At 40.5% G+C, this 24,624-nt stretch overlaps 6 protein-coding genes across 9 annotated transcripts; all 6 read left to right on the top strand.

Annotated features, from left to right (window-relative positions):
* Positions 1 to 938: 938 nt before the first annotated feature.
* LOC121100464 (keratin-associated protein 21-1-like) lies at positions 939 to 1,446 on the top strand. Of its 3 annotated transcripts, none has more exons than XM_040621688.1 (2): positions 939 to 1,125; positions 1,207 to 1,446. In XM_040621688.1, the coding sequence occupies exons 1-2, from the start codon at positions 939 to 941 to the stop codon at positions 1,290 to 1,292; spliced, it is 273 nt and encodes a 90-aa protein (XP_040477622.1). In that variant the 3' UTR covers positions 1,293 to 1,446. The 3 variants fall into 3 exon arrangements, with proteins under 3 accessions (XP_040477622.1, XP_040477621.1, XP_040477620.1); XM_040621687.1 differs by having other exon boundaries at positions 939 to 1,008; positions 1,087 to 1,446; XM_040621686.1 differs by having other exon boundaries at positions 939 to 1,446.
* Positions 1,447 to 4,514: 3,068 nt separating this feature from the next.
* LOC103673096 (keratin-associated protein 6-2-like) lies at positions 4,515 to 5,947 on the top strand. The gene has a single exon (XM_040621689.1). It carries the CDS (start codon positions 5,114 to 5,116, stop codon positions 5,609 to 5,611), a length of 498 nt encoding a protein of 165 aa, XP_040477623.1. The 5' UTR covers positions 4,515 to 5,113; the 3' UTR covers positions 5,612 to 5,947.
* Positions 5,948 to 9,380: 3,433 nt separating this feature from the next.
* On the top strand, positions 9,381 to 9,792 carry LOC121100465 (keratin-associated protein 21-1-like). Its single transcript, XM_040621690.1, has one exon. It carries the CDS (start codon positions 9,381 to 9,383, stop codon positions 9,744 to 9,746), a length of 366 nt encoding a protein of 121 aa, XP_040477624.1. The 3' UTR covers positions 9,747 to 9,792.
* A 4,134-nt stretch (positions 9,793 to 13,926) lies between these two features.
* LOC121100466 (keratin-associated protein 21-1-like) lies at positions 13,927 to 14,203 on the top strand. The gene has a single exon (XM_040621691.1). It carries the CDS (start codon positions 13,927 to 13,929, stop codon positions 14,194 to 14,196), a length of 270 nt encoding a protein of 89 aa, XP_040477625.1. The 3' UTR covers positions 14,197 to 14,203.
* Positions 14,204 to 17,713: 3,510 nt separating this feature from the next.
* On the top strand, positions 17,714 to 18,123 carry LOC121100467 (keratin-associated protein 21-1-like). The gene has a single exon (XM_040621692.1). The coding sequence runs from the start codon at positions 17,753 to 17,755 to the stop codon at positions 18,092 to 18,094; it is 342 nt and encodes a 113-aa protein (XP_040477626.1). The 5' UTR covers positions 17,714 to 17,752; the 3' UTR covers positions 18,095 to 18,123.
* Positions 18,124 to 22,325: 4,202 nt separating this feature from the next.
* LOC121100468 (keratin-associated protein 21-1-like) lies at positions 22,326 to 22,893 on the top strand. 2 transcript variants are annotated; one of them, XM_040621694.1, is made up of 2 exons: positions 22,326 to 22,431; positions 22,732 to 22,893. In XM_040621694.1, the coding sequence occupies exons 1-2, from the start codon at positions 22,326 to 22,328 to the stop codon at positions 22,881 to 22,883; spliced, it is 258 nt and encodes an 85-aa protein (XP_040477628.1). In that variant the 3' UTR covers positions 22,884 to 22,893. The 2 variants fall into 2 exon arrangements, with proteins under 2 accessions (XP_040477628.1, XP_040477627.1); XM_040621693.1 differs by having other exon boundaries at positions 22,326 to 22,632; positions 22,798 to 22,890.
* The last annotated feature ends 1,731 nt before the right edge of the window (positions 22,894 to 24,624 follow it).

Below are 24,624 nucleotides of genomic sequence, written 5' to 3' on the forward strand. Positions count from 1 at the left end.
ACTCACCTTCAGCTTCTGAACTAAAGGTGCAATGAACAGTAGTGGTAGGAGAAGGAAATACTCGTTTGTTAAATTCAAGGAATGCACTGGTATCTCATAACGTGAAAATTTGATTATATCTGTATTGGAAAAAGAAAAGTTTAGTTTTTGGCTTAATTGAAATATCTTGTTTTCTCATCCAAACAAAGTTGTTAGACTATAAAAGGCTTTCCATAACAACACTTATATAGCTAAAAAAAATAATGGGATGATAAAGGAGGGCTGCCCCATCCCCCTGGACCTCACTTGGCCTGGTATTTGACAGGAAAAAATATAAGAAGAAATACTTACATATAGTGTGTTACTCTGCACTTGTAAGTAGTCAGTGTCCCAGTGAAGTGAGTGAATTATCAGATGTTGAGCTGCTTCTTGGAATTTAAGGATAATTGAACAAGGGATGAGGTATGAAAGTCCAGAGTGGGTGGGAAAGCCTGGCAAAAAGTTGTAATGATTCCAGAAAGGAGATGGCAGTTATTTCCTTCCCTACAGGCAGAGGTAGATCTTATAGGAAAGAAGAGGGGTCAAGAGGGACAATTTGTCCTAAATTATCCCCAACCTTGTTATATCAGGTAGATTAAATGATAGGAGCTTATGAAGTTGGGTATCAGTTGTATGTAGGGCACATGATTCTACGGAGACATTCTTTGGCAGAGCAGATTAAAGTTCTGCTCCTTAAATAAAACAGGAGTCTCCAAAATAATGAGCTCATCTTTCCCAAGACATTATTGATTGTTGACAGGGACAGGCACCACACAGTTGCTTACATATTTGTTGGGTAAGTCAGGGGCTGAATGGCATGTTCTGCCAATTACTGACAGTATATAAAGGTCCAAGTGTAGTAGAGACTTCACTTCACCACATCCACTTGCAACCCACCTGAATTCTCTTCTCCTGACAACATGTGTTGCAACTACGGGAACTCCTGTGGCTATGGCTGCGGATGTGGCTATGGCTGTGGCTATGGCTCAGGTTATGGCTGTGGCTATGGGTCTCGTTATGGCTGTGGCTATGGCTCACGCTGTGGCTGTGGCTATGGCTATGGCTCAGGCTGTGGCTGTGGCTGTGGCTATGGCTCGGGCTGTGGCTGTGGCTACGGCTCCCGTTGTGGCTGTGGCTATGGCTCAGGCTGTGGCTGTGGCTATGGCTCAGGATGGGGCTGTGGAAAAGGCTCCTGCTCTGGGTGTGGATATGGCTCTGGCTGCTGTGGCTACCGGCCATTTTGCTACAGAAGATGTTATTCTTCTTGCTGCTAGACCATCACTCTCCAAGCTCCATTTGCCTCTGAAATAACACAACCAAAGCAGCAATTAAAGCAAGGATCCAAACCCCAAGATTTCTATGTCCATGGAATTGCATGCTTGACAGAGGATTTGACCCCCAGTGAACTTTTGTCAGATGGCATCTTGAGGCTCCAGGTCATGTGGTATCACCTGACTATTTCCCAAGTGTTGGTCTTTGTTCCCTTAATCTGGATTCTGTGTTGGAACTGTGCCCACGATCCTAACATTTTTGCCCACAGTTGGGCAAAAAACTTATTTTCAATAAAAAGGGTTCTTTGCTTCTAACAAATCTCTTTGTTCTTCTTGAGAATTATTCATTTTTTTGAGGTTTTAGGACCTGTCTTGAAAATTGGGCTGACAATACATTTCATGAGCCTGGGGGCTCTTCCTTGATATAATACAAGTATTTCTTCTCATCATGCATGAGAGATAATGTCTTCTCTACCTGTATCTCATATCTCTCATGCTCAGGCACTCACATCCAACGCAAGTTACACAGCATTTCAGAACCATGCACTGGAAATCACACTGAGTCTAGAATGGAGCTGGAGGAAAGAGTAGAAGGAAAGACCCTATTCAAGAGGTCGTGAAGCCCAGGGAGGGGCGTGGTCTGAGTGCTGAAAGGATGAATGTCATGGAAGAGAGATTTCTTAGGATTAATGAGAAATTAGAAGTGGACTCAGGTGACACATGAAGAGCTAAGGCAAGGATAAGTTAGAGGAAATGTGTGGTATCATATCATGTGCATTTTGATGAAAGTGCAAATGTATTTGTTCGCATATATTGAGTTTGAAGAAATTGATTTAAGTCACTCGTTTGACTAATAGCTTTGAATGTGTTTGAAAGGGAATAGCCATATACACTGAAGATACAGGAGCAAAACTGTAGCCGAGTTTCCTGTTCTCAGAGTGTTCACATTCTAAAAGGTGAAAACAACAACAAAAACAACAACAAAAAGAATTAATTAAGATACATTTAGACAGATAATTGCTATGGAAGGAATAAAAGTTTCCTGGGAGTAGAAAGTGAAGGTTGAAATATTGGAGAGATAGTTCAAGGAGGTATTTTGACATTTTGAGTCAAATGAATTGGCATCTGTTACAAGAAACACTAGAAAGGGAATAGTAAGTGTAAAGGAAGAAGAGAAATTCATTATGTTTTGGGTATGATCAGTGGTGTCACAATTTTTAGTGGAAAAGAGCAAGCACTAGTGGTTAATGGTGCACTCTAGTGACTTAATTGGTGCAGATATAAGAATGGGATGAAAAGCCCAATCTACTGTCTGAGTTTGAGAGCCTACCACTTTGTGGGTTCTGCGTTCAGTGTCCTTTCCTCATGTGACTTTCCAGATCTCTAACACTGTATCCTAGTACATAGAATGTCTTTTCAGGCTCAGTTTCCATGGGCAGCAAAAAATGACTCACTGTCTCATACCCATGACAAGGGTCACTGCACACAGGCCGAGTCCGAGGTCCCTGTAGCTAGAAGCCTTCACCCAATGGCCAATTGCAAGGAAGACGGCTCTGCCATAAAAGTCTGCCTTATAGCGAGGCTATGCCCAGGACATAATGTGTCCTACTGATGAAGAAACAGGGTGTTTTAAAGATTTGGACAGTTTTCACAGATGGAATATCCTGAAGTCTGATCTGAGTACAGACCATACTCTGGGTAAATCTGAGGTGGGGAAATCCTACAAAGAAGGGAATGGAATTCTAATAATTACAGTTTGTTGAAAGTCTACTCATATTTCATTATGCACCTTGGGCTTGAAGGCTTTGAAAGAGTGAAGAATATGAACAGCTAGCCATCTATATAATAATTTATATCCTATAAAGGGTCAATCATTTATTAGACGTATAAGATAATTTGTACACCTGGAAAAAGGTCCTTGTAAACTAACACATATTTCATAAAGTGAAATTTGAGACTTAGTCAAAGAATATTTGAGGTTCTCAGCTTTCATGAAATGAGAACATCATGATATCGTATCCAAATATCGCTTCTAAGGTGCATACCAATGCTTCAACATATTTTTGTTTCACTGCATCTGATTTTTTGGGGAAATGTTGAGTTCAAATTATGTACAGCGTACTCAGAACTAAGTGGTGATTCAGGGACGCACAGAATAAGAGATTTTTTTTTTTTTCCCTGCCATCATGGATCAGTATCCTGAAATCTGAATGGAAAGATACAAGAAATTATGCAATAAAGACAGAAAAATTTTCCAACAGTTAGGAGTACTGTGACCAGGAAATGGGCACTTGAAAAGTAATGTGTCTATTCCAGAGAACTTGTGTATTAGAAGTTAGAGTATTGATTTTCAAGAATGAGAGAAAAGTAGAGAAAATAAATGTAACGATCAGCTGGAATAGGATATGTTTTCTTTAAACTCTTGGAAGGGATGAAACACAGCAGAGTGATCAGATAGACCAATGACCAATGGAGGAAAAAGTAGTTGGAAGTACTCTCACCAAAGGAAAAATATTGAGTAATGAATGTTCTCCGAAAAGGAAATCAGCAGCTTTATGAAAATCTTTGTCGAAGGCTTTCCCTAAAGGAATGAATACCACACATTTCTGTGTTGTTGATACTACAGTGTTGAGTAGAAGGAATCATTTTCCTGAGTTTATACCCCTCTCCATCTTGGATTTCATAGCTGTTATAGTAAAAAAATAATTTAAATTTTTGATTCTGCCTGATTCAGAAAATGGGGTTTTAAGTAAAGCTAATAACGAAGATAAGCAAAAGCATCCCAACAACCAAGCAAACAAAAAATTAATCTTTCTTCTTTCTTTCTTTCTTTCTTTCTTTCTTTCTTTCTTTCTTTCTTTCTTTCTTTCTTTCTCTCTCTCTCTCTCTTTCTTTCTTTCTTTCTTTCTTTCTTTCTTCACTTCACGTCTGGTGATGGAATGATTGGATATTTGGTTTAATTGGGAAGAAAGGAAATATTTGGAATTAGACACCAGTAAAGAGAGAAGCTTATTTATAGATGGCAAGTTTACAAACCAAGGTTCTTTTTTTTTTTTTTTTTTTTTTTTTTTTTAGATTTTATTTATTTATTTGACAGACAGAGGGAGAGCCAGCGAGAGGGGGAATACAAGCAGGGGGAGTAGGAGAGGAAGAAGCAGGCTCCCAGCAGAGGAGCCCGATGTGGGGCTCAACCCCAGGACCCTGGGATCATGCCCTGAGCCGAAGGCAGATGCTTAATGACTGCGCCACCCAGGCGCCCCAAACCAAGGTTTCTAGACCTCAGCACTATTGACATTTTATGTCAGGTGTTTCAATGTTGTTGGGAGCTGTTTTGTGCCCTGAGACTAGCATCTCCCCTTGTTTTTAGCACAAGAAGCCAGTAGGTATTTACAGGAGGTATCTGGGTATGAGAAGCCTGGCAAAAAGTTGCAATGATTCCAGAAAAGGAGATGGCAGTTATTTCCTTCCCTTTGCGGAGAAGTAGATATTTTAGGAAAGAGGAGAGATCAAGAGGGACAAAATTTGCCCAAATTCCCTGAAGCTTGTTATATAAGGTATATTAAATGATAGGAGTTAGGAGTAAATTAAAATGTTGCTCCTTAAATAAAAAGGGAGACTCCAAATAATGAAGTCTCTCTTCCCAAGACATTAAGATTATTGCCAGTGACTGTCACATGAAAGTTGCTTACATATTTGTTGGGTAAGTCAGGGGCTGAACGGCATGTTCTGCCAATTACTGACAGTATATAAAGGTCCAAGTGTAGTAGAGACCACACTTCACCACATCCACTTGCAACCCACCTGAATTCTCTTCTCCTGACAACATGTGTTGCAACTACGGGAACTCCTGTGGCTATGGCTGCGGATGCGGCTATGGCTGTGGCTATGGCTCAGGTTATGGCTGTGGCTATGGGTCTCGTTACGGCTGTGGCTATGGCTCACTCTGTGGCTGTGGCTATGGCTATGGCTATGGCTCACGCTGTGGCTGTGGCTATGGCTCACTCTGTGGCTGTGGCTATGGCTCAAGCTATGGCTGTGGCTATGGCTCAGGCTGTGGCTGTAGCTATGGCTCAGGCTGTGGCTGTGGCTATAGTTCAGGATGTGGCTGTGGTTATGGCTCGGGCTGTGGCTGTGGCTATGGCTCAGGCTGTGGCTGTGGCTATAGTTCAGGATGTGGCTGTGGTTATGGCTCGGGCTGTGGCTGTGGCTATGGCTCAGGATGGGGCTGCGGAAAAGGCTCCTGCTCTGGGTGTGGATATGGCTCTGGCTGCTGTGGCTACCGGCCATTTTGCTACAGAAGATGTTATTCTTCTTGCTGCTAGACCATCACTCTCCAAGCCCCATTTGCTTCTGACATGATATATCTGGAGAGATGACTGATTCAAGGATCCAAACCCCCACATTCCTACATCCACGGAATTGCATGCTTGGTAGAAGATTTGACCCCCAGTGAACTTTTGTTAGGATGGCATCTTGAGGCTCCAGGCTGTGTGGTATCATCTGACTATTTCCCAAATGTTGGTCTTTGTTCCCTTAATCTGGATTCTGTGTTGGGGCTGTGCCAGGGATCCTAAGATCCCACAGTTGGGCAAAAACTTATTCTCAATAAAAATGGTTCTTTGCTTCTAACAAATCTCTTTATTCTTGTTGTGAATTATTCCTTTTTTTGAGGTTTTAGGACCTGTCTTGAAAGTTGGCTGACAATACATTTCATGAGCCTGGGGGCTCTTCCTTGATCTAATACAAGTATTACTTCTCATCATGCATGAGAGATAATGTCTTCTCTACCTGTATCTCATATCCCTCATGCTCAGGCACTCACAACCCAGTACAAATTATATAGTATTTCAGAACTATGCCCTGAAAATCACACTACGTCTCGAATGGAATTGGAGAGGAAAAAGGAAAAGGATTGACACATATTCAGGAGGTTGTGACAGAAGCCCAAGGGAGAGGAGGTGGGGTCTGAGTGCTGAAAGGATGAATGGCATGGAAGAGAGAGTTTCCAGGATTAATGAGAAATTAGAAGTGGACTCAGGTGACACACGAAGAGCTAAGGGAAGGATAAATTAGAAGCAAAATGTGGTATTGTATCATGTGCATTTTGATGGAAATGCTAATATATTTGTTTGGATTTTTTGAGTTTAAGAAGTTGATTTAAGTCACTTCATTTAAAAATAGTTTTGAATTTTTTAAAGACATTTATTTATTTTATTTGAGAGAGAGAGCAAGAGGAAGTGAGAAAATGGGCATGCATGAGCAAAGGAAGGGGCAGGGAGAGAGGGAGACAAACAGACTCTTGTTGAGTGCGTACTGAAATTAAGAGTCAGATGCTTAACTGAGAGCCACTAGGCACCACGTTTTGAGTGTTTCTGAGAGGAAACAGTCTTACACACTTTAGACATAGGAGCGAAATTGTAGATGGGTTTCCTGCTTTCGGAGTGTTTATATTCTAATAGGTGATAATAAAAAAATAAGGATTAATTAAGATATATTTAGAGAGATAATTGCTATGGAAGGAATAAAGTAGCTTCCTGGGGAAAAGAGAGAAGGTTGAAGTATTGGAGGGATAGCTCAGGGAGATATTTTGACATTTTGAGTCAAATGAACTGATGATGCCAGTCATAAGAAATACTGAAAAGTATGGTAGTGATTGTAAAGGAAGAAGAGAAATGCATTATGGTTTGGGTATGATCAGTGGTGTCACAGTTTTTAGTGGAAAAGAACAAGGACTAGTGCTTAAAGCTGCTCTCTAGTGCTTCACTTGGTGCAGATATAAGAATGGGATGAAAAGTCCAGTCTGAGTCTGAGAGCCAACCACTCTGTGGGTTCTGAGTTCTGTGTCCTTTCCTCACGAGTTTCCAGATCTCTAACACTCTATCCTATAACACAGAATGTCTTTCAGGCTCGATTTCAATGGGCAGTGAAAAATGACTCACTGTCTTGTGTCCATGACAAGGGCCACTGCCCACATCTGAGTCTGAGGTCCCTGGAGCTAGGTGCCTCCACCCAACAGCCAATCACAAGGAAGACGGCTCTGCCATCAGACCTGGAGTGAGGCTATACCCAGGATATAATTTGTCATACTGATGAAGAAACAGGGGTTCTTCAATGGTTGGGTAGTTTTCATAGATGGAATATTTGTACTTCTGATGTGAGGACTCTGGGTAAATCTGTAGTGGGGAAATTCTACAAAGAGGGGAAGGGAATTCTAATAATTACAGTTTGGTGAATATCTACTCATTGTTTTATTATGATCCTTGTCCTTGAAGGCTTTCTGAAAGAGGGAAGAATATCATCCATTAAGTATCAATATTGTAATTTACATATCCATTAAAGGGCCAATCCTTTATTAGGCCCAAAAGATAATTTAAACATCTGGAAAAACATCTTCATAAACTAACACATATCTTCAAAATGGGAAATTTTGACCCTCTTAGTCAAAAAGCATTTCAGACCTGCAGTTTGAATGAAATGAGAACATTGTGATAATGTATCCAAATATCTTATGGTTTCTAACCGGCACAACAATACTAGAACACGTTTTTGTTCTTAATGTGTCTGATTTTTATCGGGAAAATATTGATTGAGTTCAAATTATGTACTGGGTACTCTACTTAGAACTAAGTGGTGATTCGGGGATGCATAGAATAAGAGATTTTTTTCCCCTGCCATCATGGGTCAGTATCCACAGATCTGAATGCAAAGGTACAAGAAATTATAAAATAAAGACAGAAAAATTTTCCAGTAGTTAGGAGTATTGTGACCAGAAAGTGGGTCCTAGAAAAGTTATAGGTCTATTCTAGGGAACTTGTGTATTAGAATTTACAGTTTTGAATTTCAAGAATGACAGAAAAGTAGAGAAAATAAAGTTTAAGTATAATGGGATGTATTTTTCATTAAGCTTCTTGGAAGGGATGAAACACAGCAGATATATCAGATAGACCAGGGTTTAACTGGAGAAAAAGTAGTCAGAATACTCTCAACTGATGGAAAAATTTTAAAAATGAAAGTTCTCAGAAAAGGAATTCAGTAGACTTATGAATATTCCTGTTGAAGGCTTTCAGTAAAGGACTAGAGGGCACTCATTTCATTGTTGTTGAAATTTGAACGTGGAGTAGAAGGAATGATCCGCCTGAGTTTGTACTCCCTTCCCACTTGGAGGTCATAGTTTCCACAGTAAAAAATAATTTAAATTTGGGATTTTGCCTGTTGCAGAAAGTGGTGATTTAGGTAAAATCTAGGCAACCAAGATAAGCAAAAACATCACAAAAAACCCACAAACATGTAATACCTTCTTTCCTCATCTCCTTCCTCTCCTCCTCCTCCTCCTCCTTCTTTTTTGTCTGCATGTCTGATGATGGAACTTTTGGATATTTGGTTTAGTTGGGAAGAAAGGAAATATTTGGAATTGGACACCAGTAAAGAGAGAAGATAATTATCTATCTGAAGCTACAAATCAAGGTTTCTAATTTCAGCACTATTGACCTTTTTTTTTTTTTTTTAAATCAGATGTTTCAATGCTGTTTGGGGCTGTTCTATGGCCTGGGACTAGCATCTGCCTGGTTTCTACCACAAAGAGCCAGTAGGTATCTGCGGTAGCTATCTGGGTGCAAGAAGCCTGAAAAAAATGTTTCAATGATTCCAGAAAGGAGATAGGAGTTATTTTTTTCTGCTTGGGCAGAAGTAGATACTGTAGATAAGAAGAGAGACCAAGAGGGACAAAATGTATCCTAAATTCCACCAACCTTGCTATATCGAGTATATTAAATGATAGGAGCTTATGAAGTTGGGTATCAGTGGTATGTAGGGCACATGATTCTACGGAGACATTCTTTGGCAGAGCAGATTAAAGTTCTGCTCCTTAAATAAAACAGGAGTCTCCAAAATAATGAGCTCATCTTTCCCAAGACATTATTGATTGTTGACAGGGACAGGCACCACACAGTTGCTTACATATTTGTTGGGTAAGTCAGGGGCTGAATGGCATGTTCTGCCAATTACTGACAGTATATAAAGGTCCAAGTGTAGTAGAGACTTCACTTCACCACATCTACTTGCAACCCACCTGAATTCTCTTCTCCTGACAACATGTGTTGCAACTACGGGAACTCCTGTGGCTATGGCTGCGGATGTGGCTATGGCTGTGGCTATGGCTCAGGTTATGGCTGTGGCTATGGGTCTCGTTATGGCTGTGGCTATGGCTCACGCTGTGGCTGTGGCTATGGCTCAGGCTATGGCTGTGGCTATGGCTCAGGCTGTGGCTGTGGCTATGGTTCTCGTTATGGCTGTGGTTATGGCTCAGGCTGTGGCTGTGGCTATGGCTCAGGCTGTGGCTGTGGCTATGGCTCAGGATGGGGCTGTGGAAAAGGCTCCTGCTCTGGGTGTGGATATGGCTCTGGCTGCTGTGGCTACCGGCCATTTTGCTACAGAAGATGTTATTCTTCTTGCTGCTAGACCATCACTCTCCAAGACCCATTTGCCTCTGAAATGACATGACCAAAGCAACAATTGAAGCAAGGATCCATACCTCAAGATCTCTACATCCATGGAATTGCATGCTTGGCAGAAATTTGACCCCCACGGAACATTTGTTAGGATGGCATCTTGAGGCTCCAGGCTGTGTGGTATCATCTGACTATTTCCCAAATGTTGGTCTTTGTTCCCTTAATCTAGATTCTGTGTTGGGGCTGTGCAAGCGATCCTAACATTTTTGCCCACAGTTGGGCAAAAAATTATTCTCAATAAAAATGGTTCTTTGCTTCTAACAAATCCATGTGTTCTTGCTTGTGAATTACTCCTTTTTTAGGTTTTAGAGCCCCATTGAATATTGGGCTGACAATACATTTCATGAACCTGGGTTCCTCCTTGTAATAATATAAGCATTTCTCGTCCTATGTACATCAGAGATAATGTCTTCTCCACCTATTTCTTGTAGCCCTCATGCTCAGGCACTCACAGCACAACAGAAATCACACGGTATTTCAGAACTGTGTCCTGGAAATCACACTGTGTTCAAAATGAACCTGAGGGCGGGGGGAAGAGGGGAAGGAACGACATCTACTGAGGAGGCTGTGACAGAAGCCCAAGGGAGAGGAGGTGGGGTCTGAGTCTGAAAGGATGAATGGCATGGAAGAGAGAGTTTCCAGGATTAATGAGGAATTAGAAGCAGACTCAGGTGACACATGAAGAGCTAAGGGAAGAATAAATTAGAAACAAAATGTGGTATTGTGTCATGTGCATTTTGATGGAAGTGCTAATATAGTTGTTTGGATTTTTGGAGTTTAAGGAAACTGATTTAAGTCACTTAATTTATAAATAGTTTTGCATGTTTTTAAAGGGAACTCTCCTACACACTTAAGACAGGAGCAAAATTGTAGACAAGTTCCTGCTCTCAGAGTGTTTACATTCTAATAGGTGATAACAAAAAATAAGGATTAATTAAGATACATTTAGATAGATAATTGTTATGGAAGGAGTAAAGCAGCTTCCTGGGGAAGAGATTGAAGGGTGAAGTATTGGAGAGATAGTTCAGGGAGGTATTTTGGCATTTTGAGTCAAATGAAGTGATACCTATTACAAGAAACACTGGAAAGGATGTTAGTAAGTGTAAAGGAAGAAGAGAGTTTAATTATATTTTGGGTATGATCAGTGGTGTCACAATTTTTAGTGGAAAAGAGCAAGGTCTAGTGGTTAGTGGTGCGCTCTAGTGACTTAATTGGTGCAGATATAAGAATGGGATGAAAAGCCCAGTCTACTATCTGAGTTTGAGAGCCTACCACTTTGTAGGTTCTGAGTTCAGCGTCCCTTCCTCATGTGACTTTCCAGACCTCTAGCGTTGTATCCTATTACATAGAATGTCTTTTCAGGCGCGGTTTCCATGGACAGTGAAAAATGCCTCATTGTCTCGTCTCTATGACAAGGGTCACTGCACAAAGGCCGGGTCTGAGGTCCCTGTGGCTAGAAGCCTCCACCCAATGGCCAATTGCAAGGAAGATGGCTCTGCCATCAAAGTCTGCCCTCGAGTGAGGTTATGCCCAGGTTACTGTGTTCTAGTGATGAAGAAATAGGAGTTCTTTCAAGAATTGGACAGTTTCCACAGATGGAATATCTGTAAGTCTAATCTGAGTACCGACTGTGCTCTGGGTAAACCTGAGGTGGGGAAATCCTACAAAGAGGAGAAGGGAACTCTAATAATTAGTTAGTTGAAAATCTACTGATGTTTCATTATGTTCATTGTGTTTCAATTCTTTCTGAAAGGGGAGAATATCATCAATTAGGCATGACTACCGTCATTTATATATTCAGTAAAGGGCCAAACTATTAGGCATAGAAGGTAATTTGCACATCTGGAAAATTGTCTTCATAAACTAACACGTAATCAAACTGTGAAATTTTGATCCTCTTAGTCAAAGAACACTTGAGGCTTTCAGCTTGAATGAAATGAGAACATTGGGATAATGTATCCAGATATCTATGGCTTCTAAGGGGAACACTGACTCCTGAACATATATTTGTTTTAATGCATCTTTTTTTTTTATTGGGGAAATATTGATTGTGTTCAAATTATGTACTGGGTACTCTACCTAGAACTAAGTGGTGATTTAGGGATGCATGGAATAAGATATTTTTTTTCTGCCGTCATGGATCAATCCCCAAAGATCTGAATGGAAACCCTCTAGATATAATTCAATAAAGACAGAAAACTTTTGAAATAGTCTATAGGTATTGTGACTGGAATGGGGATGTTTAAAAAGTAACGGGTCTGTTCTAGAGAACTTGTGCATTAGAATTTAGAGTTGAATTTCTTTTTTCTTATTAATTACTTAATTAATTATTATTTTTTAAAGATTTTATTTATTTATTTGACAGAGTGAGACAGCCAGCGAGAGAGGGAACACAAGCAGGGGGAGTGGGAGAGGAAGAAGCAGGCTCCCAGCAGAGCAGGGAGCCCCATGTGGGGCTCGATCCCAGGACCCTGGAATCACGCCTTGAGCCGAAGGCAGACGCTTAAAGACTGAGCCACCCAGGTGCCCCAAATTTCTTTTTTAAAATAACATTTTTAAATTTATTTGCCAGAGAGAGAGAACATAAGCACAAGCAGGGGGATTGGCAGTCAGAAGGAGAAACAGACTCCCCGCTGAGCAAAGAGCAGGATGTGGGCTCCATCCCAGGACCCTGGGATTAGGACCGAGCCAAAGGCAGATGCTTAACCAGCTGAGCCACCCAGGTGTCCCTAGAGTTTTGAATTTCATGGATGACAGAAAAGTAGAGAAAAGAAAGTTAATGAGCAAGTATAGCGGGATGCATTTTTCTTTAAGCTACTTGTAGGGATGAAACATAGCAGAGTAATCAGATAGACCAGTGACCAACAGTAGAAAAACTAGTAGGAAGTATTCTCCACTGAAGGAAAAATGTCTAATTATGAAAGTTCTCAGAAAAGGAATTCAGTAGATTTATGAACATCCTTGTTGAAGGCTTTCAATAAAGGACTGGATGGCACTCATTTCACTGTTGTTGAAATTTGAATGTGAAGTAGAAGGAAGGATCTTCCTGAGTTTGTACTCCCTTGCAACTTGGATTTCATAACTGTTACAATAAAAAAATAATCTAAATCTTGGGATCTGCCTGTTTCAAAAAACAATGATTTAGGTAAAATCTAGACAACCAAGATAAGCAAAAACATCACAGAGAAACAAACATATAACACCTTTCTTTCTTTCTTTCTTTCTTTCTTTCTTTCTTTCTTTCTTTCTTTCTTTCTTTCTTTCTTCCTTCCTTCCTTCCTTCCTTCCTTCCTTCCTTCCTTCCTTCCTTCCTTCCTTCCTTCCTTTCTTTCTTTCTTTCTTTCTTTCTTTCTTTCTTTCTTTCTTTCTTTCTTCTTTCCTTCTTTCTTTTAGGTGATAGAAAGGTTGAATGTTTCCTTTAGTTGAGAAGAAAGCAATATTTGGAATTAGACACCAGTAAGGAGAGAAGCTAATTTATCGATGTGAAGTTACACACCAAGTTTGTAGATCTTCGCAATATTGATATTTTATATCAGATGTCCCAGTGTTGGGGGCTGTTTTCTGCCTTGAAATTAGCATCTTCCCTCATTTCTCCCACAAGGACCCAAAGGTATCTGCAATTGTTATCGGGGTACGAGAAGCCTGGTAGGAAGTTGTAATGATTCCAGTTTGAAAACTGGAGTATTTCTTTCCCTATGGACAGAGGTGGATGTTTTAGGAAGATTAGAGATCCAGAGCGCAAAATTTTCCTAAATTCCCCCAACCTTGTTATACAAGGTATATTAAACAATAGGAGGCTGTGAAGTTGGTATCAGTGGATTGGAGACCACGTGATTCTACTGAGACAATTCTTTGACAGAGAAAATTAAAATAAATTTCTCTTCTTTAAATAAAATGGGAGAAAAATAAATAGAAGAGGAGATTCCAATTAATGAACTCACTTTTCTGAAGACATTAAGATTATTGACAGTGACTATCACATGAAAGTTGCTTACATATTTGTTGGGTAAGTCAGGGGCTGAATGGCATGTTCTGCCAATTACTGACATTATATAAAGGTCCAAGTGTAGTAGAGACAACACTTCACCACATCTACTTGCAACCCACCTGAATTCTCTTCTCCTGACAACATGTGTTGCAACTACGGGAACTCTTGCGGCTATGGCTGCGGATGTGGCTATGGCTGTGGCTATGGCTCAGGCTATGGCTGTGGCTATGGGTCTCGCTATGGCTGTGGTTATGGCTCAGGCTGTGGCTGTGGCTATGGCTCAGGCTGGGGCTGTGGCTATGGCTCAGGATGGGGCTGTGGAAAAGGCTCCTGCTCTGGGTGTGGATATGGCTCTGGCTGCTGTGGCTACCGGCCATTTTGCTACAGAAGATGTTATTCTTCTTGCTGCTAGACCACCACTCTCCAAGCCCCATTTGCTTCTGAAATGATACATCTGGAGAGAAGACTGATTCAAGGATCCAAACCCCAACATTCCTATATCCACAGAATTTCATGCTTGACAGAAGTTTTAAGCTCCAGTGAACATTTGTTTGGATGGCATCTTGAGGCTCCAGGCTGTGTGGTATCATCTGACTATTTCCCAAGTGTTCGTCTTTGTTCTCTTAATCTGGATTATGTGTTGGGACTGTGCCAGCGATCCTAAAATCCCACAGTTGGGCAAAAACTTATTCTCAATAAAAATGGTTCTTTGCTTCCAACAAATGTCTGTGTTCTTGCTTGTGATTTACTCTTTCCTTTTGCGGTTCTATGGCCACTCTTGAAAATTGGGCTGACAATACGCCTCATGACCCTGGGCTCTTCTTTGATATAATACAAGCATTACTTTTCATCATGCATCAGAGATAATGTCTTCTTCACTTATTTCTCAATCTCTCATGCTCAGGCACTCACAACCCAAACGAAATCACACAGTATTTCGGAACTGTGCCCTGGAAATCACACTATGTTCAGAATGAACCGGGGAGAGGGGGGAAGAGGGGAAGGAATGACACACATTCAGGAGGTTGTGACAGAAGCCCAAGGGAGAGGAGGTGAGGTCTGAGCGCTGAAAGGATGAATGGCATGGAAGAGAGAGTTTCCAGGGTTAATGAGAAATTAGAAGCAGACTCACATGACACATGAACATTAAAGGGAAGGTTAAGTTAGAGGAAAAATGTATGGTATCATGTGTATTTTGTTGGGAGTGCATATATGTTTGTTTGCATATATTGAATTTAAGGAAATTTAAGTAACTTTTTTGAGAAATAGTTTTGAATGTTTTTGTAAGGGAACTGCTCTATGCACTGAAGATACAGTAACAAAATTTTAGAGGAGTTTCCTGCTCTCAGAGTGTTTACATTATAATAGGTGATAATAAGAAAAAAACACCAATTAATTAAGATACATTTAGACAGAGAATTGTTATGGAGGGAATAAAATAGCTTCCTGTGGAGGAGAGTGGAGATTAAGTATTGAGAGATAGTTCAAGGAGGTATTTTGACATTTTGAATCAAATGAACTAAGGTTTGTTACAAGAAAGGGCAGTGTTAAGTGTTAAGTAAGAAGAGAAATGCTTGTTTTGGGTACGATCAGTAGTGTCACAATTTTTAGTGGAAAAGAGCAAGGTCTAGTGGTTAATGGTGTGCTCTGGTGACTTAATTGGTGCAGATATAAAAATAGGATGAAAAGCCCAGTCTACTATCTGAGTTTGAGAGCCTACCACTTTGTAGGTTCTGAGTTCAGCGTCCCTTCCTCATGTGACTTTCCAGACCTCTAGCGTTGTATCCTATTACATAGAATGTCTTTTCAGGCGCGGTTTCCATGGACAGTGAAAAATGCCTCAGTGTCTAGTCTCTATGACAAGGGTCACTGCACAAAGGCCGGGTCTGAGGTCCCTGTGGCTAGAAGCCTCCACCCAATGGCCAATTGCAAGGAAGATGGCTCTGCCATCAAAGTCTGCCCTCGAGTGAGGTTATGCCCAGGTTATTGTGTTCTAGTGATGAAGAAATAGGAGTTCTTTCAAGAATTGGACAGTTTCCACAGATGGAATATCTGTAAGTCTAATCTGAGTACCGACTGTGCTCTGGGTAAACCTGAGGTGGGGAAATCCTACAAAGAGGAGAAGGGAGCTCTAATAATTAGTTAGTTGAAAGTCTACTGATGTTTCATTATGATCATTGTGTTTCAATTCTTTCTGAAAGGGGAGAATATCACAACAAGGCATGACTATCGTCATTTATATATCCAGTAAAGGGCCAAACATTTATTAGGCATAGAAGGTAATTTGTATGTTTGGAAAAATGTCTTCGTAAACTAACAAACATCTTCAAAATGTGAAATTTGAGATTCATTTAGTCAAAGAACATTTAAGACTTTCAGCTTGAATGAAATGAGAACATTGGGATAATGTACCAAATATCTTATAGCTTCTAAATGGCACAAAAATGCTTGAACATGTGTTGTTGTTGCTTTTTTTTAATGCACCTGTTTTTTAATGACAAAAGTATTGATTGAGTTCAAATTATGTGCTGGGTACTCTACTTAGAACTAAGTGGTGATTCAAGGATGCGTAGCATAAGAGATTTTCTCTGACATCATGGATCAATATTCAGAGATCTGAATTGAGAGGACTAGAAATTATACAATAAGGGTAGAAAAAGTTTTCAATAGTTCAGGGGTATTTTGATGGGAAAGTAGGTGTTTGAAAAGTAATGTATCTATTCTAGAGAACTTGTGCATTAGATTTTACAGTTTTGAATCTCAAGATTGACAGAAAATTAGAGAAAATAAAGGTAAACAACAATTGGAATGAGATGTATTTTCTTTAAGCTTCTTAGAAAGGATGAAACGTAACAGAATGATGAGATAGACCAGTGACCAACAGCAGAAGTAGTAGGAAGTACTTTCAATATGCGGAAAAATGTCTACTAATAGAAGTTCTCAGAAAAGGAATCCAGTCCATTTATTAACACCATGTTGAAGGCTTTAAGTGAAGGACAGCATGGTGCTCATTTCTTTGTTATTGAAACTTGAGTGTGGAGTAGAAAGAACGATCTTCCTGAGGTTGTCCTCCCTTCTAATTTGAATTTCATATCTGTTACAGGAGAAAGTAATTTAAATTTTGGATTCTGCTTGGTTTGGAAAACGGTGATTTAAGTAAAGCCTAGACAACCAAGATAAGCAAAAACATCACAGTAAACAATGAAACAAATCGAAAAAGAGAAATCTTTCCTTCTTACCTTCTTTCCTCTATTTTTGATTCATGTATGGTGATGGAATGATTGGGTATTTGGTTTAGTTGGGAAGAAAGGGAATATTTGGAATTAGACACTAGTAAAGAACCCAATTTATTGATGTGAAGCTACATACCAAGGTTTCTAGATCACAGCATGATTGACATTTTATTTCAAATGTTTCGTTGTTGGGGGCTGTTCTTTGTCCTGAGATTAGCATCTTCCTTCCTTTCTACCAAGGAGCCAGTAGGTTTCTGCAGTAAGTATCTGGGTACAAAGTTGTAAAGATTCCAGAAAGGAGATGGCGGTTATTTCCTCCCCTATGAACAGAGGTAGATATTTTAGGGAAGAGGAGATCAAGAGGCACAAAATTTCCCCAAATTCCCCCGACCTTGTTATATCAGGTAGATCAAATGATAGGAGGTGGTGAAGTTGGGTATCAGTGGTATGTACAGCACATGATTTTACTGAGACAATTCTTTGACAGAGAAAATTAAAATGCTGTTCTTTAAATAAAATGGGAGTTTCCAAAATAATGAGCTCATCTTTTCCAAGACATTATTGATTGTTGACAGGGACAGGCACCACACAGTTGCTTACATATTTGTTGGGTAAGTCAGGGGCTGAATGGCATGTTCTGCCAATTACTGACAGTATATAAAGGCCCAAGTGTAGTAGAGACCTCACTTCACCACATCCACTTGCAACCCACCTGAATTCTCTTCTCCTGACAACATGTGTTGCAACTACGGGAACTCCTGTGGCTATGGCTGCCGATGTGGCTATGGCTGTGGCTATGGCTCAGGTTATGGCTGTGGCTATGGGTCTCGTTATGGCTGTGGTTATGGCTCACGCTGTGGCTGTGGCTATGGCTCAGGCTGTGGCTGTGGCTATGGCTCGGGCTGTGGCTGTAGCTATGGCTCAGGCTGTGGCTGTGGCTATGGCTCAGGCTGTGGCTGTGGCTATGGCTCAGGATGGGGCTGTGGAAAAGGCTCCTGCTCTGGGTGTGGATATGGCTCTGGCTGCTGTGGCTACCGGCCATTTTGCTACAGAAGATGTTATTCTTCTTGCTGCTAGACCATCACTCTCCAAGCCCCATTTGCTTTTGAAATGATACATCTGGAGAGATGACTGATTCAAGGATCCAAACCCCCACATTCCTACATCCATGGAATTGCATGCTTGGCAGAAGATTTGACCCCCAGTGAACTTTTGTTAGGATGGCATCTTGAGGCCCAGGCCATGTGGTATCATCTTACTATTTCCCAAATGTTGTTCTTTGTTCCCTTAATCTGGAAGCTCTGTCTGGACTGTGCCAGCCCAACCACAGTTGGGCAAAAAATTATTCTCAATAAAAATGGTTCTTTGCTTCTAACAAATCTCTTTGCTCTTCTTGTGAATTGTTTTTTTGTGTTTTTTTGGGGGGTTTTTTTGTTTGTTTTTTTGGAGGTGTTATGACTCTTGAAAATTGGGCTGACAATATGCTTCATAAACCTGGGGTTCTCCCTTGATATAATACAAGCAGTACTTCTCATCATGCATCAGAGATAATGTTGTCTTCACATATTTCTCAATTCACTCATGCTCAGGCACTCACAACACAACACAAATCACACACTATTTCAGAACTGGGCGCTGGAATTCACACTGTGTCTAGAATTGAGGTGATGGGGAAAGAGGAAAAGGAATGACACCTATTGGGAAGCTGTGAAAGAATCCCAAGGGAGAGGAAGTGGGGTCTGAGTGCTGAAAGGATGAATGGCATGGAAGAGAGTTTCCAGGAATAATGAGAAATTAGAAGCAGACTCAGGTGATGCGTGAACAACTAAGGAAAGGGTAAGTTAGAGGAAAAATGTCGTATTGTATCATGTGCATTTTGAGGGAAGTGCAAAAATATTTATTTGCATATATTGAGATTAGGAAATTCATTTAAGTCATTTAATGACAAATAGTTTTGATTTTTTTTCTTTTTAAGATTTTACTTATTTGTTTATTATTTACTTATAAAGCATGAGCAGAGGGAAAGGAAGCTAGAGAGAGAGAGAGATCTCTTTTAAAAACTTTATTTATGTATTTGTCAGAAAGAGAGAGAGGGAGCACACAAGCAAGGGGAGTGGCAGGCAGAGGGAGAAGCAGAATCCCTGCTGAGCAAGGACCCAGATGAGGGACTCCATCCCAGGACCCTGGTATCATGACCTGAGCTGAAGGCAGACACTTCAACTGACTGAGCCACGTGGACATCCCGGAGAGAGAATCTCATACACACTCTGAGTTGAGCACAGGCTCCATGTGGGGCATTCTCAGGACCCTGAGATCATGATGTGAGCTGAAATCAACAGTCAGATTCTTTACCAACTGAGCCACCCAGGAGTCCTATCTCTTTGAACGCTTTTGTTTATTTATTTTTATTATTAAAGGTTTTATTTATTTATTTGAGAGAGAGAGAATGAGAGGAGAATGAGCATGGGTGAGGAGCAGAGGGAGCGGGAAACACAGATGCCCTGCTGAGCAGGGAGCCTGATATGGAGTTCTAGCCCAGGACTCTGGGATCACGACCCGAGCCAATGGCAGATGCTTAACTGACTGAGCCACCCATCTCTTTGAGTGTTTTTGAAAGGGAACTGTGCTATACACTGAAGATACAGTAACAAAGTTGTAGAGGAGTTTCTTGTTCTCTGAGTATTTATATTCTAATGAATGATAATAAAAAATAGTAAGAATTAATTAAATTAAATTTAGACAGATAATTGCTACAGAAGGAATAAAGCAGATTCCTGGGGAAGAAAATGAAAGTTGAAATATTGGAGAGATAATTCAGGAAGGTATTTTGACATTTTGCATCAAATGAACTGATGCCTGTTACAAGAAACACTAGAAAGGATGGTACTAAGTGTAAAGGGGGAAGAGAAATGCATTAAGTTTTGGGTTTGATCAGTGGTGCCACAATTTTTAGTGGAAAAGAGAAGGCCTAGTTCCTTAAATAGGCTAGCTTTGTTTGAGGAACATATAAGAATGCAATGAAAATTTCTGGTTGACTTTATGAGTTTGAGAGTCTACTGATTTGTTGGGTTTTGACTTCAGTGTCCTTTCCTCATAAGACTTTCCGGAACTCTAACATTTAGATCCTGTAATAGAAAATGCCTTTTCAGATTCAATTTCCACCATGAAGGATAAATGAGTCACTGTCTCATCTCCATGGCAAGGTTCACTGGGCAAAGTTTGAATCTGATGTCCCTGGAACTAGGGACAAATTCTAAGGAAGAGCCAATTCTAAGGAAGATGGCTCTGCCATCAACATCAGCACTGGAGTGATGCTATGCCCAGAACACAATGTGCCCTACTGATGAAGAAACAAGTGTTTTTTGAGTTGGACAGTTCACAGATGGAATATTTATTAGTTGGATCTGAGGACTGACTGTGCTTGCATAAATCTGAGCTGGGGAAATCCTACAAAGAAGGGAAGGGAATTCTAATAATTACAGTTTATTGAAAATCTACTCATTTTTCATTATGTATCTTGTGCTTGAAGGCTTTTGAAAGATGGAAGAATATCATCAATTTGTCACCTATACCCTAATTTCTATATCCAGTAAAGGGTCAATCATTTATTAGACATATAAGATAACTTATACATCTAGAAAAATGTCTTCATAAACTAACACACATCTTCAAAATGTGAAATGTGAGACTCACTTAGTCAAAGAATATTTGAGACTTTCAGCTTGAATGAAATGACAACATTGTGATAATGTATCCAAATATCTTACAGCTTCTAAGTGGCACACCAAAGTTTGAACATGTTTTTGCTTCAGTGCATCTCCTTTTTATTGGGGAAATATTGATTGATTTCAGATTATGTCCTGGGTACTTCACTTAGAACTAAGTTGTGATTCAGGGATGCACAGAATAATAATTTTTTTCTGCCATCATGGATCAGTATCCTTACATCTGAATGGAAAGGTACTAGGTATAATGCAATAAAGATAGAAAACTTTATCAATATTTCAGGGATATTTTGACCAGAAGGTGGGTGTTTGAAAAGTAACATGTCTATTCATGGAAACTTGTGCATTAGAATTTATAGTTTTGAATTTCAAGAGTTGACAGAAAAGTAGAGAAAAAAGAGGTAAAGAAAAAGTGGAATGGGATGTATTTTCCTTAAACCTCTTGTTAGGGATGAAACATAGCAGAGAAATGAGGTAGACCAGTGACTAGGGTTGAAAAAGCAGTTGAAAATACTCCCATCTGAAGGAAAATTGTGTAATAATGAAAGTTCTCAGAAAAGGAATAAAGTAGCTTTATGAAAATCCCTGTTGAAGGCCTTTTATAAAGGAGTGGATGGATCTCATTCCTTTGTTGTTGAAATTTGAGAGTGGAATAGAAGGTACGATCTTCCTGAGTTTGTACTCCCTTCCAACTTGGATGTCATAGTTGTTACTGTAAAAGATAATTTAAGTTTTGATTTCTTCTTGCTTCGGGAATTGGTGATTTAGGTAAAACCTAGACAACCAAGATAAACAAAAACATCACGAACAGACACACATAAGACACCTTTCTATCTTTGTGTTTGTTTGTTTTGTTTTAGTCTGCATGTTAAGTGATGGAAACGTTGGATGTTTGGTTTAGCAGAGGAGAAAGGAAATATTTGGAATTAGACACCAGTAAAGAGAGAAGGTAATTTACCAATGTGAAGCTATACACCAAATCTAATCTCAGAATTATTGACACTTTATATCAGATGTTACAATGTTATTGGGGGCTTTTCTGTGCCCCGAGACTAGCATCTCCCTGGTTTCTCACACAAGGAGCCAACAGGTATCTGCCGTAGATGTCTGGGTATGCAAAGCCTGACAAAAAGTTTCAATGATTCCAGAAAGGAGATGACAGTTATTTCCTCCCTTACTGAAAGAGGTAAATATTTTAGGAAATAGGAAAAATCAAGAAGGACATAATTTTCCTAAGTTCTCCTAAATCTTGTTATATCGGGTATATTAAATGAGAGGAGCTTGTGAAGTTGGGTATCAGTGGTATGTAGAGCACATGATTCTGCTGAGACATTCTCTGGCAGAGCAAATTAAAGTTCTGCTCTTTAAACAAAAAGGGAGACTCCAAATAATAAGCTCACTTTTCCTAAGACATTAATGATTGTTGACATTGACAAACACATGAAAGTTGCTTACATATTTAAGTCAAGGGCTGAATGGCATGTTCTGCCAATTACTGACAGTATATAAAGGTCCAAGTGTAGTAGAGACTTCACTTCACCACATCTACTTGCAACCCACCTGAATTCTCTTCCCCTGACAACATGTGTTGCAACTACGGGAACTCCTGTGGCTATGGCTGCGGATGCGGCTATGGCTGTGGCTATGGCTCAGGCTGTGGCTGTGGCTATGGCTCAGGCTATGGCTGTGGCTATGGCTCGGGCTGTGGCTATGGCTATGGCTCAGGCTATGGCTGTGGCTATGGCTCAGGATGGGGCTGTGGCTGTGGCTATGGGTCTCGCTATGGCTGTGGCTATGGCTCAGGCTGTGGCTGTGGCTATGGCTCAGGCTGTGGCTGTGGCTATGGCTATGGGTCTCGCTATGGCTGTGGCTATGGCTCAGGATGGGGCTGTGGCTGTGGCTATGGGTCTCGCTATGGCTGTGGCTATGGCTCAGGATGGGGCTGTGGCTGTGGCTATGGGTCTCGCTATGGCTGTGGCTATGGCTCAGGCTGTGGCTGTGGCTATGGCTCAGGCTGTGGCTGTGGCTATGGCTCAGGATGGGGCTGCGGAAAAGGCTCCTGCTCTGGGTGTGGATATGGCTCTGGCTGCTGTGGCTACCGGCCATTTTGCTACAGAAGATGTTATTCTTCTTGCTGCTAGACCATCACTCTCCAAGCTCCATTTGCTTCTGAAATGACACGACCAAAGCAACAATTGAAGCAAGGATCCAAACCCCAAGATTTCTATGTCCATGGAATTGCATGCTTGACATAAGCTCCGACCCCCAGTGAACATTTGTTAGGTTGGCATCTTGAGGCTCCAGGCCATGTGGTATCATCTGACTATTTCCCAAGTGTTGGTCTTTGTTCCCTTAATCTGGATTCTGTGTTGGGGCTGTGCCAGGGATCCTAAGATCCCACAGTTTGGCAAAAACTTATTCTCAATAAAAATAGTTCTTTGCTTCTAACAAATTCCTGTGTTCTTGCTTGTGAATTACTCCTTTCTTTTAGGTTTTAGAGCCCCATTGAATATTGAGCTGACAATACATTTCATGAACCTGGTTTCCTCCTTGTAATAATATAAGCATTTCTTGTCCTATGTGCATCAGAGATAATGTCTTCTCCTCCTATTTCTTGTATCCCTCATGCTTAGGCACTCACAACCCAACACAAATCACACAGTATTTTGGAACTGTGCACTGGAAATAACACTGAGTCTAGAATGCAGTTGGAGGGGAAAGAGGAGAAGGAATGACACCTATTCAGGACGTTGTGACAAAAGCCTAAGGGAGTGGAGGTGAGGTCTGAGTGCTGAAAGGATGAATGGCATGGAAGAGAGAGTTTCCAGGATTAATGAGAAATTAGAAGCAGACTCAGATGATGCATGAAGAACTAAGGGAAGGATAAGTTAGAGGAAAGATGTCATATTGTATCATGTGCATTTGGATGGAAGTATATATATATTTGTTTGTATATATTGCGTTTGAAGAAATTGATTTAAGTCACTTGTTTGACACATAGTTTTGAGTGTTTTGTAAGGGAACTCTCCTACACACTGAAGATACCATAGCAAAATTGTAGACCACTCTTTTGCTCTTAAAGTGTTTACATTCTGAAAGGTAATAATAAAAAGAATTAATTAAGATACATTTAGACAGATAATTGCATGGAAGAAAAAAAGCAGCTAACTGGGGAAGAGAGTAAAAGTTATAGTATAGGAGAGATAGTTCAGAGAGGTTATTTTGTCATTTCGATTCTAATGAACTGATGCCTGTTGCAAGAAACACTGGAAAGTATGGTAGCAAGTTTAAAGGAAGTAAAGAAATTCATTACGTTTTGGATATGATCGGCAGTGCTACAATTTTTAGTGGAAAAGAGCAAGGTCTAGTGGGTAATTGTGAGCTCTAGTACCTTAACTGGTGCAGATATAAGAATGGGATGAAAAGCCCAGTCTACTGTCTGAGTTTGAGAGCCTACCACTTTGTGGGTTCTGAGTTCAGTATCCTTTCCTCATGTGACCTTCCAGATCTCTAACACTGTATCTTGTAACATAGAATGTCTTTTCAGGCTTAGTTTCCATGGACAGTGAAAAATGCCTCACTGTCTTGTCTCTATGACAAGGGTCAGTGCACAAAGTCTGAGTCTGAGGTTCCTGGGGCCAGGAGACTCCACAGAATGGCTGTTTCCAAGGAAGATGGCTCTGCCATCAATGTATGCCTTGCGGCAAGGGTGTACCCAGGATATAATGTGTTTTACTGATGAGGAAACAGAAGTTCTTGCAAGAGTTGGACCCTTTTCGCAGATGGAACATTTGTTAGTCAGAGCTGAGGAATGCCTGCTTTGGGTAAATCTCAGTTATTCTTACAAAGAGATGAAGGCAATTCTAATAATTACCGTTGGTT

The sequence above is a fragment of the Ursus maritimus genome, unplaced genomic scaffold, assembly GCF_017311325.1.
Source record: "Ursus maritimus isolate PB19 unplaced genomic scaffold, ASM1731132v1 scaffold_4, whole genome shotgun sequence".
NCBI classification, from domain to species: Eukaryota; Metazoa; Chordata; class Mammalia; order Carnivora; family Ursidae; genus Ursus; species Ursus maritimus.

Bases quoted from the DNA above. Each gene is read 5' to 3' on its own strand.
- LOC103673096 (XM_040621689.1), top strand. From the start codon at position 5,114: ATGTGTTGCAACTACGGGAACTCCTGTGGCTATGGCTGCGGATGCGGC.
- LOC121100464 (XM_040621686.1), top strand. From the start codon at position 939: ATGTGTTGCAACTACGGGAACTCCTGTGGCTATGGCTGCGGATGTGGC.
- LOC121100466 (XM_040621691.1), top strand. From the start codon at position 13,927: ATGTGTTGCAACTACGGGAACTCTTGCGGCTATGGCTGCGGATGTGGC.
- LOC121100468 (XM_040621693.1), top strand. From the start codon at position 22,326: ATGTGTTGCAACTACGGGAACTCCTGTGGCTATGGCTGCGGATGCGGC. The intron at 22,633-22,797 runs GTGGCTGTGGCT...GCTGCGGAAAAG, and splicing joins CTATGGCTCAGGATGGGGCT to GCTCCTGCTCTGGGTGTGGA.
- LOC121100467 (XM_040621692.1), top strand. From the start codon at position 17,753: ATGTGTTGCAACTACGGGAACTCCTGTGGCTATGGCTGCCGATGTGGC.
- LOC121100465 (XM_040621690.1), top strand. From the start codon at position 9,381: ATGTGTTGCAACTACGGGAACTCCTGTGGCTATGGCTGCGGATGTGGC.